This window comes from Urocitellus parryii, chromosome 4 (assembly GCF_045843805.1).
Source record: "Urocitellus parryii isolate mUroPar1 chromosome 4, mUroPar1.hap1, whole genome shotgun sequence".
NCBI classification, from domain to species: Eukaryota; Metazoa; Chordata; class Mammalia; order Rodentia; family Sciuridae; genus Urocitellus; species Urocitellus parryii.
This window is the reverse complement of record NC_135534.1, coordinates 16,359,870-16,377,377: the sequence shown is the minus strand read 5'-3', so window position 1 is coordinate 16,377,377 and position 17,508 is coordinate 16,359,870. Positions and strand designations below refer to the sequence as shown.

The 17,508-nt window shown below is 36.2% G+C and overlaps 1 protein-coding gene across 1 annotated transcript; it reads left to right on the top strand.

Moving 5' to 3' along the window:
• The first annotated feature begins 242 nt into the window (after positions 1–242).
• Positions 243–1,178, top strand: LOC113195082 (olfactory receptor 2G3-like). Its single transcript, XM_026406474.2, has one exon. It carries the CDS (start codon positions 243–245, stop codon positions 1,176–1,178), a length of 936 nt encoding a protein of 311 aa, XP_026262259.2.
• Positions 1,179–17,508: the final 16,330 nt, after the last annotated feature.

Here is a 17,508-nt window from a genome sequence, read left to right as displayed (position 1 = left end):
ATCTGCCAAAATCCATTGAGACTTGGATTTGATACTCTCATCTCACCAGAATATGGCTTTCAAAACCCAAAGAAAAACTTTCCATTTGTAATAAACCTCAGGTCCTCAAGTTTCAATCCCAGACTAAGAGTTCTCCTTACTTTCTCAAACCTTTCATTTTTAATCTCTGATATATGGGGCATTTAATTTTGTCTTCAATCATGCTCATGATTCTTTGAAAACAAGGTGGCCTGAAAAAAAAAATGGATGAAATGAAAATAAACTTCACTGTGACTGAATTTGTGTTCCTAGGACTTTCATCTGAGCCAAAGATACAGCTAATTCTTTTTGTTGTATTCTTGTTCTTCTATTTATTAACAGTGGTTGGGAATATTATCATCATCACCATTATCCAGATAGAACCTCGTCTCCAGACGCCAATGTACTTCTTCCTCACAAATCTGTCCTTTCTAGACATTTGCTACACATCCACCAATGTCCCACAAATGCTATCCAACATGGTGGGGAGAAGGAGGACCATCCCCTTCTCCAGCTGTGCTACGCAGATGTACTTCTCTCTCTCCTTTGGAATGATTGAATGTGTTCTCCTTGGTGTCATGGCTTATGACAGATATGTAGCCATTTGTCATCCGCTTCACTATACTGTCATTATGGACCGGAACACCTGTGTCCAGCTGGCAGCCATTTCTTGGTCCAGTAGCTTCCTGAGTTCCATGGTAATCAATGTCCTCACCTTAAGTTTGCCCTACTGTGGGCCCAATGTCCTGAATCACTTTTTCTGCGAGGTGCCTTCTGTCCTGAGGCTGGCTTGCACGGACACCTCACTCACAGAGCTGGTTGTTTTCATCTTCAGTATTGTCATTGTCTTCATCCCTTTCCTCCTCATTGTTGTTTCCTATGCCCGGATCCTTCTCTCTGTTCTCAGAATGCGCTCAGCCTCTGGGAGGTACAAGGCACTGTCCACCTGCGCCTCCCACCTGACAGTGGTGGCCTTATTCTATGGAACTGCCATCTTCATGTACATGAGACCCCAGTCCAAGTCTTCCAGGGCTGGGGGCAAGGTCATTGCAGTCTTCTACACAGTGGTCACACCCATGCTCAACCCCTTGATCTACAGCCTGAGGAACCAGGATGTGAAAGGAGCTTTGAGAAGAGCAGTTGCAAAACAGAGGACGTGAGAGGCATTAACAAGACCCCAAGTTCAACTGTACTGTAAAATAATTGTCCTCCAAGTATGAAATGGGAGAATAAAAATGACTTGCTCTGTTAACCTGTGCTCTGTCCTGCAGAAAAGTCACATCAATTCAGTTGTAAATGCAACAGGAAAATAATATTTCCTCCCTGGACTCACAAACGCTCTAATGATTCAGCACTACTGCTTTTGTTGAGTGAGTCCTATTTTGTTACTCACTAAAAACTTGTTTCTATAAAACCATAGACTCCCTAAAATTAGTTAATTGAAATCACATCAGCAAGATGAAACATCTGAACTCTGCCCAGAGGTTTCCAGTCATTTTGAACCGGGGAAATCTCAATTTTCTATGCAAATGTAGAACCGCAGATTGAGTATTTTCAGTTTCAACATTTCACATCTGTTTGTTTTGTAGTTTCTCGGAAAGCAGGACTCTGTGTGTACTTTCAGGTTTAGACTTGGTATGGATCCTCCACATGCAGCCCTGCTTTGCAATAAGTATATTAAAACATTGCTTCACTTAAATTCAATTTAGACTCTATCCTCCCCACAAATCGTAAGCTAGATCCACATCTTCATGTTCAGATGAGACACTCCATGGTTCCCTCTGGCATGTATTCATTCCCCTGTTTGCAATAGATCAAGAAATATTATTTTATTCATCAGTAGGTTTTTGCTGAACTTAGATTAATTGGATGGACAAAAGCATAACAGTAATTAGAAGCAAATTTGGTCAAATATAAATTAATAGACATAACCTATTTCTTCATAACCAATTTCTGAATGACAAGGTAATATAATGTTAAACAAAATAAAAATGACTCCTGACCTCACGGACACATAAATATCCAATTCCTCTGTGTTTATGAATGTTTATACATACATACGATACACACACATACTGACAGATGGACAGACTTGGATGCCTGTATTTCAAAGGGAGTGATCATCACAGGCAGAACCACAGAGTAGCAGGTAGAGCATCCCTCTCTAAGGAGGCTGCACACAGAGACCAGAAGGAGGGTAAGTGGAGGGTGGGACAGATGAGATTTCTTAGTAGAGGTGGGTATGACATACTGTGGAGAAATGAAAGAGTAAAGAGTGGGAAGAGAAGAATCCACTGAGGATAGAGTGGCAGGAGGTGTGGCAGGGAGGCCGGGCAGCTGCCAGGCCACACAAGGCTGAACTGACTGTGGCAAGCAGCAGGGATGCATTTGTGGTAACACATAGGTATCTGAAGAAGGGTGAGATGACACATGCTGTTTTTGAAAATGTTTTCTAATAACTGAAGTACCAACCATACATACACACACACACACACACACACACACACACACACACACATACATACTTATGTATGTGTATATATGTTTATACACACACACACATATATACATGTTATGAATTTGTAAATAGCGTTCAGGGTTTTAAAGCTTTTCAGCCAGTGGTATCTTTAAATTGAGCTATTCTTGAATTAAAGTAGTCAAAAATGACTTTAATAATAATACTATTAATCATATTAATAATAATCATTAACTTTAATGGCATCTGCAACTGACACACTGCTCCATGAGAGATAAGCTGTATCTTCTTATTTCTTGTTTATTTACAATTGTGAGTAAAAACAACAAAAGTATGTGATTCATCCTTCAATGATATCCATCTCCTAAAAAACAACCACTTCTTTTATCCAAATATAAAAGTCATATGCAGTCAATAAATAGCCCAGTACTGGTAGCTTTAGGTAAAGAAGACAGCATTGGCCAAAAAATTTAATAATTTGAAATAGAAAGTAAAAAAGCAAAATCACTAACCAATGGATCAAATTCATTATACAGTAGTTGCTGTATTTTACTATTGTGGTATACAAATGACTAGATATGCTATATGTTTATTTTGTATATTAAAGATAATTGCAAACATTTTGTTATGGGCCAGGCTATATGGGCAATGACCAAACTCCATTTTACCCTGAGACTTCATATCATGTAGGAAATGATCCTCCCATGGGAAAGCCCCACATCTGTACACATTAACATTTACCTAGCATAACATTCCTGGAAACACAAAATAGCAATTCTTATACATTGTAAAATTGTTCTCTTTGGTTTCCATTTTTCTTGGGCAATGTACCCTGTCAGAGATTGATAGGCTAGACATTAGTAACCATTATCTAACTTGTACTCAATTAGGGTCATTTTTACCCACTTCCCTTTGCTTGCTTGCTGCTATGCCAACCTGGAAATTCCCCCAGGAAATACTAAGGTACCCATTGCATTGTCTTGCTAATTGCCCAGTTCAGCTTCTGTACTTGCTTGCTTGCAGCTACCTCAACCCAGGTGTGGTTTTTGCCTTTAAATCCTAAAATGCTCAGGCTCAGGGCTGTTCCTTGCAGTTATGGGTCCTGTGGGGAGCAGTTGCTGGCCAGCCAGCTAAATAAAGACTCTTCAATTTGGACAAAACTGGGACTTGGTGTGTTTTCTGAGTGACCTGCCCCACAACAACTTTTAATAGATTTTTTTCTGAATAATTTACTTAGATCAAAAAGCAACATTTTAAATTTTCCCAAATATCCTCAAATTAGGCACACATAATAAGTTTACTATTTATAATTTAGAAACCTCATATTAATTTTTAAAAAGAAACACAACATTTCAAATGATAAATATAATTGGAAAATTTTGTGAGTAAAAAAAATCTTAATGGAGACAGCCCTTGCCCTAAACTAGGTCTCACTTAAACCTCTTCAAGCAATTTTTTTTTTCTGTTTGCTTATTTTGACATAAAAGGAAAATATAATGTTTCAAAACATAAAATGGGATATTCTATTTGCTGTCCATTACAATCATTGTTAGAGCAAAGAACAATTGTTTCTTAAGACTAACACAAATACTGGTGAATTATTGGTCCCACGCAACTTCAAATATCCAATTGTGTTTGTCCAATTGTGTCTCAAGATTTGTTTGGGACTATAGACTCATAGGTACCATACAGCTGGGAAATATCCTAACATTTCAAAATAAAATTCTAGAAAATAATCAAGAATACTCTATTGCCATAAACTATATTTCTCGGTGATTGATCGGTCAGTATCACCATGTGCTTTAAGCAATTATATTTAGAGAATAAAATTATAAACACAAGATTCTCAGCAATGTTTATTAATATGGGGTATCATTCCTTAATGTCCAGGAAGTGGACCTCAATTCCTTCATTTATAAAATAGGATATTTGTTGGATAAGACTGTCATCTATCTATCAGTATTACATACCATCATCTCTTTAATTTCTGAAAATAAATTTGCTATAAATCTGTAAACTTTATCCTGAAATGATCTTTATTTTTACTGTTTGGATTTATATGGTTAATCTTAAGGCCACTAATGCAATTTTGAAAAATGTTATCATATCCCTGTAGGTTTAAATGATGTAATAAACACTATCTTCTGTCATGTTACCATTTTCTCAAGGGCATGTTTCCCTTTAACTTTCATAGCCCAGTTAGAAAGCATGAGGATTATAAAATGGCAAAGGGAAACCAGTTTCATAATGAAAGGAATTCATCACCTTTCATCATAATCTGAAATGCTCCTTGGACACCATCTCCTCTCTTACCTCTTTCTATACCTTCATAGTACACTGACTTCTCTAGCTTGCTTGACCTTGCAAAGTTTCAGCTCATTGAAATCATAGGCTAATGAGGGTTTTTCAACAAGTGTTTCACAGTGTATCCCTGTGCAAATACTGACTTATGAATCCAGTCATGCCACCAGACTGAACATGGCCATGAATCCAGCCCTTTATAGAGGTGCCCCAAACGTCTTCCCACACTCTGATCATGGCTATCACTCTTTACAATGCTCTCCATCTCCCTATTTTGTAAAAAATATCAGAAAAAGAATCAGGAAACATTTGTTCTAATTCTTCAACTTCAGTTTCATGGTAGTAAGACATAGAAGTACTAATACTCTCTCATAATACACAATACTATGCACATAAACCTTCCATCTAACAGAGTTAAATACGCAGATCAAAGTCCTTCTCCCTGGACTGCACAGTTCTGGAGTAAGTGTAGCTGTTTAAAGAAGTGCTACCAACAAACATGTCTTCTCATGCATTTTAGGGAGCTCATACATATGTCCAGTAGATTTTCTGAGGCTCAGAATTGTGTCTAGGCTTCCTCAGTTCTCCTGTTTCTCAGCCAGATCTGGTCATTCAAAACTTGTTCAACTGGCATCTGTTGCTTACCTAATATATCCCAGAACTTGAGGATAAAATAAACTGAATCTTCCTTAAATTATCTCAGTCCCCAAAGTAGGCCATCACTTTAAAGTGTGTATGCTTTGTAGTTACAGCAGAATTATATGCATAGCACTTCTCAGAACATTGGAGGACAACCACTTATTACGCTTGGAAGCACTTAAATACAGGGCACTTCAGCTTTTATCTATTTTAATATCTGAGGAAGAGCACTTTTGAGAGTGAAAGATGGCACTTATTCCAGGACAACTGGCAAAACCAAAAGCTGCCTTGAGCAAGAGGGACAATTGGCCTCAGTCAAATGACCGTGGGTAGCCCTCCTGGCAACTCTATGATGCAGACATCACTGACTCCCATTTACAGGCCAGAAAATCGTGTTGGGTTACTCGGGGTGTTGTTTATACATGTGACGATTCCTTTGGGAGGAGATCAGACCCTTATGAAACATAAGTTTGTATTTCGTAAGTGGATTCGTGAATTGGGGGACATAGAGGCGAATATAAATAAGAAAAAGCATTGAGTTCAGTGTGGCTTGACTTTGAGGAAGTATATGGAAGGGAATGACTGGGACAAGACTAAAAATTGAGATGTCATATGTGGATGCCATTCATAGTGTTAATTTCACTGTGGTCTATGGTCCAGTCCCCTAAAGCCAGTTCTGGTGAATAATTACTGTGCACACAAACCCTCCATCTAACAGAGTTAAATATGCAGATCAAAATACTCCTTTTGAAGCCTCTCCCTGGACTGCACAGTTCTGGAGTAAGTGTAGCTGTTTAAAGAAGTGTTACTAACAAACATTTCTTCTCACTGTATTCTTCACAGGCACTCCTAAGTGTCTATTATGTGCTAGCTTTTGAGATGGGGAAACTAAATTCACCTTATATAATATTTAGCTACTTATTCATATATATCTCACACACATGAGATAAGATGCTGTAAATTAAAGGATTTTTCTATGCAAAAGAGAACGTTTTCTTACCAGCTCAAGAGATTTGAGAACGGGAGTCTAAGGAGTGTTATTTAAGCTGGTCCATAAAGAAAGAGTTTGGACAACCTGAGTCAAGGAGCTGAGACCATCAAGAAAGCATGGAGGGCAGAAGGAAGAGAATTGACAGGGATAGAGAGGCAGGAAGAGGTAGGGGTCATTTATAGCTTTACAGGAGAGTCTGGAGGGAGGAGAAACACAGAGAGATGGCTTATGGAATATGAACTTGAGGGACAAGCAAAGGACTTTGGTAATTGTTAGCTTCTAGGGGTAACTGTGGGACACATCAAGATTCTTAGACCTTAATGATTCCAGGAATCCTCTATAAGGCATACAGGCAAGAAAGTTACCCTAAATTCTTCCTTTGAGAGGAGACCAGACCCTGAGCCAAATGCAAGAGCTTTATGCCACCCCATTAAGAAAAGCACCTGATCTATGCCATTAAACCTGATTCAATAGCTAGAGGCGTCACAGATTTACCAGCAGAGGGGCTATGTTGCTATGCTGATGGATATGTGACAGCATTCCAGGGCCCCAGGAGGGATGTTCCCTGGAATCCAGAAGAGATGACATCCTGCTCTCCAAGGAATATATTCCACAATTTCACTTTGGTGGCAGATGATTGAGCTGCACTCCAGCTTCACCACTAAACCTCCCACTAGGCACCCTGTGCAAATGGCCTAGATATACACTTTAGTTATTGACCACTTTATGTCTGTCCACTGTACTTCCTTCCTCTTTTTTGTATTCCCTACCTCCTCTGTTTCCCTTATTAATTTTTGGTCCATGTTTCAAAGACAGGTCAGGTCTCCATCCTCCACAGACCTTTCCTCATCTCCCAAGAGAATGTGCCATCCTTCTAGTGAGCTACCATAATATTTTGCCTATGATTCTCTCTCTCTCTCTCTTTTTAACTTGAACAATTATTTATTCTTTAAATTTACTTAAAAGACTAGAGCTAGTATATAGTAAATAATTTGTAATATTTAGAGTTATGCCAACATAAAAACGATAGCTCTCATTTGAATTAGCATAGGTAACTCACTGCAAAGGTAAAAATACATGCAAGAGCCTCCCAAATGAAGTCAGGTGAAGTGGGGTGAGACAGCATGTGAATATAAAGGATTGCACTTATAGGAAACAGGGCATGGCTATGGCATGCAAAGAATACATACCTAATGCTAATCACTGAGTGTGGTGCTAGAGAAATTGCATATTTACTTTTAGAGTATATCATTCACATTAAGACTAAACAGTTTTCAAATACCCACCTGTATATTGTTTCTGACACATCATTCTGGTATTCATGTAACAGCATTTAAAACATGCATTTACCAGTCAGAGCATGTGGTCAAGGGATAAAAGATCTGGAATATTTGTCACCATTGGCCTTCATTGCATTTTCATTATGATCCATCAACTGTCAAAAACTTGGTAATGAAATTAAACAGTCTGAGGGAGTTACAGACTGAAAAAATGCCCTTAAAAGTACAGGAATAAGAGCATCTAGGTTGGTCCACAGTTTAGCTATTGTGAATTGTGCTGCTATAAACCTTGATGTGGTTGTGTCCCTATAGTATGCTGCTTTAAGTCCTTTGATTATGAATCAAAGAGTGGGATAGCTGGGTCAAATGGTGGTTCCATTCTCAGTTTTCCAAGGAATCGCCATACTACTTTCCAGATTGGCTGCACCAATTCACAGTCCCATCAGCAATGTATGAGTGTGCCTTTCTCCCCATATCTTTGCCAACATTTATTGCTGTTTTTATTCTTAATAGCTGCCATTCTAACTGGGGTGAGATGAAATCTTAAGTAGTTTTAATTTCCATTTCTCTAGTTGCTAGAGATGTTGAACATTTTTCATTTATCTGTTGATTGATTATATATCATCTTATGAGAAGAACCTAGATGCCCTTCAGTTGGTAAATGGATTAAAAAATGTATTATATAACACAATGGAATACTATTCAGCATTAAAAGAGAAAATCATGGCATTTGCAGGTAAATAGATGGAGTTGGAAAATATAATGCTAAGTCAAGTTAGCCTATCCCCCCCCAAAAAAACAAATGCCAAATGTTTTCTCTAATATAAGGATACTGATTCATAATGGGGTTGAGGAGGAACATGGGAGGATTAGACAAACTCTAGATAGAGCAAAGCGGAGGGAGGGGAAAGAAGGGAGAATTATGGTAGTAAAGATGGATATAATTACCCTAAGTACATGTATGAAGACACGAATGTTGTGACTCTACTTTGTGTACAGAGATATGAAAATTAGTAATCTATATGTATAATATGAATTATAATGCATTCTGCTGTCATATTTAACAAATTAGAACAAAAAATAATTTTAAAAAATGAAGTATAGGAATAAGTGAGTAATAGAAAAGCTTACCCTGAGCTGCCACCATTTTGTGTAATGCTGTGTGTACTAAAATATCATGCTAATGCACAGACTTATAGTATATATGATAGATAAAATTAATTAATTCAAAGTATATTCTGCTTGGCTTTAGAGAATTTGTTATGATTTATATCTGATTTCAACTTATTAACAGTCTGAAAAGAAAATGCTGCCAAGTGCCAGTCTAAAGAATTAGGCTGCAGGTTTGCTAAATATATTTTTTTGAAATCTTTAATAATCCCCACTTTCAGGCTAATCCTAAATACCTTGCCATTTTATAGCTGCATATTTTATAAATTTACATAAATGTACACAATTGTTTAAAAAATAATCATACCTGGGCAATATAATCTAACAGCAATGCCTAAAATATAAATCTTTTAAATAATATTGTATTACATAGCTTATTGCTTTGAGATTTTACTTGTCTTGCCAAAATAAAACTTTGCTAAAGCACAAGTATATGGTTTAGCAGTTTGCTCTTAAAATGAACTGAGTAAAATATAAGAATAATGAGTTTTTCATTATTTACTCTTAAAAGGAACTAAGTAAAATACAAGAATAATACGGAATGTAAGTGAAAGGAGGAGGATCACTCCTGCTTGATTTCCTCATTTAAACATGTGCCAAAAGGCAGAAATGTTTCTGGGAATTCTATGTGACTACTATATCTTTTCATATATGTTATGGTTTTAAATAGTTAATAATATGGGTAAAAATGATATCTTTTTAAAATCTTGTCTGATTTTTTATTTCTAAAACTACATTAAATATGAGCTTTAACAAATAAGTGTCTTGTAAGATATACAAACTTTGTTAACCTTTAATTTCACAATAAGAGCTGGGTCACTGGGTAACTTCAGGTAGTAAAATCACTTTTCAAAGCTGAAGTGAAATGAAGTAGGCAGAGAACAGGCACGAAGATATATGATTCTCTTTTAACACATTGGGTTTTTTTTCCTGTGACACAAGGTAATTTCTTTTATCTTATCTCCCTACAAACATAAATTCTATGAGATTAGATAGATAGATAGATAGATAGATAGATAGATAGATATGTGTGTGTATTTATATATCCCATATTTTTCATCAAGTATTAAACATCGGTTGAATGAAAAAATCATCACCTGATTTGTTTTATAGCCCAAGAATAGGGAAAGTAATAGTCTTTTATTCAAAAAATGTAAACTCACATACCTATCATGTAAGCCTATCTGTTCTTTTTTACTTCAGTGTAAATCTGCATTCTTGATTTTGTGAATATAATTTTGGAGAAAATATTAACTTTGAGAATATTACAGAATAATGTACTTCCAGTGATATTCCAAATTAAAATAATAAGTTTTTCTTCAAGTAATTATCTGGGAAAATTTAAAGAATTCAAAGACCTGAAGAAACATCAAAGCTTTCTTTCAGAAACCCTTTTCCATATATTCCATATGGTTCCCCAGCTCCCTAAGTGCATCATAAGGAGAGTATACACAAGTTTCCCTCTCCCTATAGGATGAAGGTTTAGACTGAAAACATAAGGTGACATATACTACTTTATAGGCTTACTAACTTCCAAGGCAGCATAGAAATGACTCCCACCATCCCAAAGGACAATACCCAGTTTATCGTAGGCACATCTCACAAAGAAAAACATGAATCCGATGAGTTTTTGATTATCTAAAACATATGATAATTATCTAAAGCATAGAAGAATATCTGAAGCCATGATGTATGTATTACTATTTTTACAAAAGCCACCATAGAAATCCAAAATTCAATACCTGAGAAAAGTTTCAGGGTAGTGAAGGAGATCGTACTTAGGGTTCACAACAGATGTGGTGTTAGGGAGCATACTCTTTTTTTATCTTCCTCATCATACATGTCAGCAATGTCATGCGGGAGAATTAACCCTTATTTCTCTGTTCTGTGCATATTCTAAGGTCCACATACCTATGTAGCTTTTCCCTAGAGTTCTGCTATTCCTGGATCTCTAGTATTCCTCTGTTTTTGCTCCCTAAATCCTGAAAACCTGCATCTCTGAAGACAAAAGTGTCTCCTGTGCTGACTGCCTGGCTCAGTTCTTCTTCTCTGCTAGATTGGTCCACAGGGAATGTTACCTGTTAACCACCAGGAATTATTATCATTATGTGACCATTTTGAATCTCTTATTTATTCCTCCACTATGTTCCCAAAGTTATAAACCAGTATTGTTGCAGCTTCATACTTTGATGACTTTGTACACTCCACTATCATCACCAGTGAGACATTGACTCTGAATTACCATGGTAAAAATATCATTGATTTCTTGGATTATCTTCACCCATTTGTAAAATCTGTCTATGATATGAAGGAGAGTACTAATCTGTGCTGAATTTCAGACTCATCTCCAACATATCATTCCCAGCATACTGACTCTATCCCTTACTCATCCATCACTGCATCCATCTAGAACATGGGTTCCACCAAGGGCCACCTGAAGGCCTTCTCCACCTGTACATCTCATCTAAAAGCTGAGACCTTGTACTATGATTTATTTATTTTCATTACTTCCAAATGCACACTAGTAGTGCCCCAGACAAAGTGGTATTGGTGTTCTGTGTTGTGGTGATCCCAGTGTTGAACACTTGAGTAAGAAATAAAGATGTGCTGGGTATTGTGCCACATGCCTATAATCCCAGTGACTGGATGGGTCAATGTAGGAGAATCAAAATTTTGAGACCAGCCTCAGCAACTTGGTGAGAACCACAGTAACTTAGGGAGACACCGTCTCAAAATAGAAAATAAAAAGGGCTGAAACTGAGGATGTAGCTAAGTGATAAAGCACCTCTACGTTCAGTTCCAGGCACAAAAAGAAAGGAAGGAAGGAAGGAAGAAGAGAAGAAGGAAGGAAGGAAGGAAGGAAGGAAGGAAGGAAGGAAGGAAGGAAGGAAAGAAGGAAGGAAAGATGTCAAAGATGGCCTGAGGAAATGTTAGATAGAGCAAAGTTTCCTTTAATAAAAATATTTTGGGAAATGACTTTAAAAAACATTGTTAATTGTTACTGTTATTAACCTGTAGTCTCAGAAATTAATAAAATCAGATAACAAGAAATAATCATTGTTTAAGGTGAGAACCCCAGTCTGTTATTCTCTTTTTAAGTTGGTTTCAGACTTTTAAAGCTTACTTTTTAAGCTTTATCAAAATATATTTCACAAATAAAAATTATGTACATTTAAGGTGAAGAACATGTTTTGATATGTGTATACTCAGTGAAGTTATGACCATCATCAAGTTACATAACTGTCCTTCACCTCAGTACCATTTGTGTGTGTGTATCTGTGTTGTGAGAACTTTTAAATCTACTGTATTAGCAAATTTCAAAAATATAATGCAATATATTTAGTAATAGTCAGCATGATGTACATCAGATTCTGAGAACTTATTCATCTTGTGTAACTTAAATTTTGTATTCTTTGAATAACATCTCATAATTCTCCCTATATTTGCCTAGACTCTGTAACCACAATTATAAACTTTGTTTTTTTGATATTGACTTTTTTTGATACATTTCACCCATATTTAAGAGGATGTCATATTTTTTTTTTTGAGTCTGGGTTTTTCAAATAGCATAATTACCTCTAGGATAATCCATGTAGTGGCAAATGATATGCTTTACATTTTAGAAGTCTGAATTTTACATATTTATGTATATATATATATATATATATATATTTATAAACACAAATATATATCTACATATTTCATATGCATGTACTTTATGTAATATATAGTATGTGTGTGTGTACATACACAATACTTAGAAAGGGATTGCTGGGTGGTAGTCCTATTTTTACATTTAGTTAGTTAGTTAGTTAGTTAGTTATGGTACCGGGAATTAAATCCAGAAGTGCTCTACCACTGAGCTGTACCTCTAGACCATTCTAAATTTTATTTTGAGTCAGGTTCTTTCTAAGTTTCCAGGCTGGCCTTGAACTTGTAATCCTTCTACCTCAGTCTCCCAAATCACTGGGATTACAGGAAGTGTCATCATACCTTATTTGATTTTTACTACTTTAAGGAGAATTTGTAACTTATTTCATAACGGCTATACTATTTTACATTTCTGTGAACACTGTGCAAGCCTTCCCTCTTCTCCACAATATTGCCAATGCTTATTATCATTTGGTATATGGCAAGAACCATTTTAACAGCTATGATGTGATACCTGACTGTGATTTTAATTTGCATTTCCCTATTTTTAGTAATGTTGAGCATTTTTTCCTGAGTTTCCCATTTATATATCTTATTTTGGAAAAGTGACAATTTAGGTCTGTTTTAGTATTTTTTTTTGTTCCTGTGACCAAATACTGACACAAACAACTTGAAGATGGAAAGCTTTATTTTGGCTCACAATTTCTGACTTTTAAGTCCATGGTCAGGGGGCTCCATTGCTCTAGGCCTGAGGTGTAGTTGAACGTGATAACAGAAGTACTTAGCAAGACATGATGGCCAGGTCATGACACCCAGGGAGCCAACAGGGAGAAAGAAAGAAAGGGTCAAGGAGAAGATATAGCCCCCAAAGGAACACCCCTAATGATCTACTTCCTCTTACTCTGTCTCACCTCTCAATAACGTTCAGATTTCTAAATAAAAAAAAATTGGTTAATCTACTACATTATAGCCCTCATGATTTAGTATTTCCTAAATGTCTGACCTCAAAACTTTGAAGCACTGGGGACCAAGCCGTTCAATCTGAGCTTTTGGGGAACATTCCACATCTTAAGCACAACAAGATTCTTTGTTTATATTTTACTCACATTATTGATTCCTATTGTTAATTTTCTTTGTTCTCCCTGTGTGTGTGTATGCTATTGAAATGTTTGCATTCTTTACACATTTTCATATTAACATCTTATCAGATGTGTTTCTTTCATTTCTTAGGTTGTCTATTCAGTTAGGTGTGAGATGGAGATATGTGTGTGTGTTTGTGTGTGTGTGTGTGTGTGTGTGTATAAATCTCAGTTATGTGAGGATTTTTTGAAATTAAAATATGTACATAGTTCAAATTTTCACCTGATGATTAATATATATATTTCATATTGATAATACTATTTAAATACTGTTTGAACTTAGATATCTCTTTATTTCACCTGTCTGTGTGTGTGTGTGTGTGTGTGTATATATATATATATATATATATATATATATATATATATATATATATTGCACTAATTAAAAAATTAAAATAAGGAGAAAAAGAACTGTAGAATAGAGAAAAGGGAACATGGGGAGGGAGGAAGAGAGGAAAAGGGAAAGTCCTGGAGACTTCATTGGAAGAATTTTATTACAAGCTTGTATATTTATGTCAGAATAACCCAAATATTATGTATAACTAGAATGTGCTAAAAATGCTTTTAAAAAAATTGTGTCTTCAAACACTGCCCCATTCTGAGGATCTAGATATTAGCATATTAATATGATATTAAGAAGGAATGATTCAGCCCATGATTCCAAAGATGACAAGAGTTTCCTCACGGTAGAAACAAGGAAAGGCAGCACAGAGGAAGAGAAGATCACAGGAGGAGGGGAAAATTATGTACCATAGAATAAATTCAAGGTAGTCTAATTAGTATAATTGTAGAATTTCTATTATCAGGTACACTTAATGATTATATTGTGACTTAGATCCGTGGTGTCAACTTTTAATAAAAGGTTACCCAATTCATCAGACCCTAATTAAAATGTCGTCAGCAAATTCCAGATGGACTCGAAATTGAGTCTTTGGAGACTGAGGACACGTTCCCTACCTCTATGTAGGAGGATTCTCAAAGGGCTGTTGAGGAAAGGCATGTATAGGCTCCGACCAGGCCATGACTAGCCACCGGAGGACATGGAAAGGAGTGTCACTTTTAGGAACTGACCAAAGTAAGCAACTTGGGTGAGGTTCAGAACCAGTTTGGCCTCAGTGACTTCAGCGGCCACTATAAGGCAATGCAGTCTTGCTTGACTCTAAATGGATCATTGCTTTCTCTCTCTCTCTATCTCTCTCTCTCTCTCTCTCATCAGATTCTACCCCGTGCTATTCTGCAGTCATGTAAATATAAAATTCAATCTGGGTAGTTTTGTCAGACCGTGCATTTTTCACTTAGGTAGCAGAGAAATTTAGAGGACAAAACCGGCCATACTTTCGACTCTCATTGATGTTCTGCTGTCTTCCAGACTTCTAGTGTACAAAGTTTCATTTCTTACCTCTCATTTTCAGGTTTCAGAGGTCACATTATTTCCATAAAATTTTTAATTCTCCTGAGAGAACTGCTATGTGGTAAGATGCCGCTCAATGAGCCATTCTATGTAGGAGGATTTACTAAAGGTCTCTTTTCACTTGAAACAGTTCTGTATGCTGAGTTATAGCAGAATGCAAAATAAAACTCTGTTTAGGATATTGCATTGTGGTCAGAAGAAAAAAAAATCAATTCAGTTACTTAGGAGATGACTATATCATCAGTGGGGTGGCAGTGATAGAGAAATATGAAAAAAGAAAATAAGATGGAGATTGTTGGTTGAAAGTGATTGAGGCACATAAAATAGTTATCAGAATGGGCTTTGGTTAGAAAATGACATGAAAAACACTGGAAGTTGGGGGATGAGCCACGCATGTATCTGGATGTTTCAGGCAGAAGAAACAGATGGTCAGTAATCTTTGATACTATAGCAGAATGTCATGTTGGTGAAATTTTGAGAAAGTCAATAAGGCTGGAACAGAGCAAAAGAGGAATGAGGGTCAGAATATTGCAACTCACAGAGTAAAGCCATGAATGACTTCATGGCCATTGTAAGAAATTTGATTTGTACTTAAAATAAATTGGGAGTTTCCCAGTGTTTTAAATCCAAGAGTCATATTACCTGTTCCCTCCCTTGTACTTTTAAGTATCCTTCTGGATGCTCTATTGAAATAGACTATTATAAAGTTATCATGTATTGGAATCAGAATTGAAACCCATATAGAACTGTATTTATTCAATTCTGCCTGCACCAGACCTGTCTGTTTTCACCTGGTCTTCCTCATGGTTGTGGTGAGCTCTTAGCTCAAATGGGTGCTGGATCATATAGAATGGCCCCAGTCCCATTTCTATGGGCTAAACTCATGTAGCTTGGATAAAACAAAGAACATCACCAGATGTCTTTTTACCCATCGAGCCAACCCTGAATTGTTTACATGGTGGTGGCTGGATTCCAAAAGTGACAGTCACGAATAGCCTCTTGAGACCTAGGTTTGTAATCTCTGTGGATCTGCCCACAGCAACCTATTGATGAGAATAGGTAACAGAAAATTCAAGAAGCGAAAAAAAATAAGGAAAGAAAAGAAAAACAGATTCACCCTAGAAATCAAAGAACTCTGTTTTGTTTGTTTGTTTGTCTGTTTTGTACCACATAGGTACATAAGTTAGTTATTTTTAAAATATAATGTGATCTCTTTATCATGCACACAGAAGTCAGAGCCATGAATAAAATACCAAGTCTTCTAATGGAGTGTTCTCAAGTTTTCACCTAATTTTGTTTATACACTCTAAGACCTAATTGCTTTGGTGTAAAAAAGAAGATATAAAACATTCATTACCAAATATATATTTTGAAATATTCTTATCTGTGGCCTTCCCTAGTGTTTTGAAGATAAAAAGTATGCAAACAGAATTTCCCTTTAGGGAGAGTATTATACTACTGACCTTAATTCCTCTCTTCATGGAAAAGTTACATTTGGTACATTCTTTCCTAACTCTACACAGAGCTCTTAAATGTTTTTATAATTTTATAAAATGTTTTATATAATTTTATGTCACTTGGAAGAAAATTAAAAACAAAGATCTCCCAAGTAAGATATCTTTCTAAACTTTTTAATAAGTAAAGGGACGCATATTAAGAGACCCATAGCATTGCCTTGGGTAGAAGAAAATAGTAGAAAAGAATTGTGCAATTCTGAGTGGTCAGTGGTTTCATGTTAGGAGCACATTTCTCAGTTAAGAAATTTCTGGGTAATTATGAGCTTGCTACTCATCAGCTCTGTGACTCAGACTTGCTACTTAAATACTTTGTGCTTCAATTTCTTCAACTGTAACAAGATCATCATAAAATCACTTTCCTTATAGTGTTAAGGGGAGAAAAACTGATTAAGAGTAGCACCTGAGTAGTAACTTACACAGAGTTCCTAATATGAATTTCTAATTGCAGTGTAGTAGCAGGAGGAGTATAATATATCAGTATTCTTATAAATACCATCACACTACTTGGTACATAAGATCTTTTTGTTGAGTTATGAATAAAAGCTGAAATTTGCCAAATATATACTGTGCACCAAGCATTCAGCTGGGTGGTCTCTTACCAATCTTTGCACAATCAGACAGCTTGCCAGGAAGCTATTAGTAATCTTTGTGAGCTTATTTCTTCTCACTTGTTTAGTAAGGGAATGGTCCTGCATCAAACCCATAATAAATGGAAGCACTAATTTTAAAATAGGATCTGACTATAATCCCAATTGTTTTCCAAAGTCACAGATCGAAGTCATGTAATTCTAAACAGAACAACAACAAAAAAAGATCAATGTCTACTCCCTAATAATTGATGGCTTAATTGATTAATTGATGCATTCTTTTCTGTTCTTCCCATATTCTGATATTCAGGTTTCCCCCTTTGTGGAC

What these genes read in the sequence shown, in the direction of transcription:
- LOC113195082 (XM_026406474.2), top strand. Translation starts at nt 243, where the DNA reads ATGGATGAAATGAAAATAAACTTCACTGTGACTGAATTTGTGTTCCTA.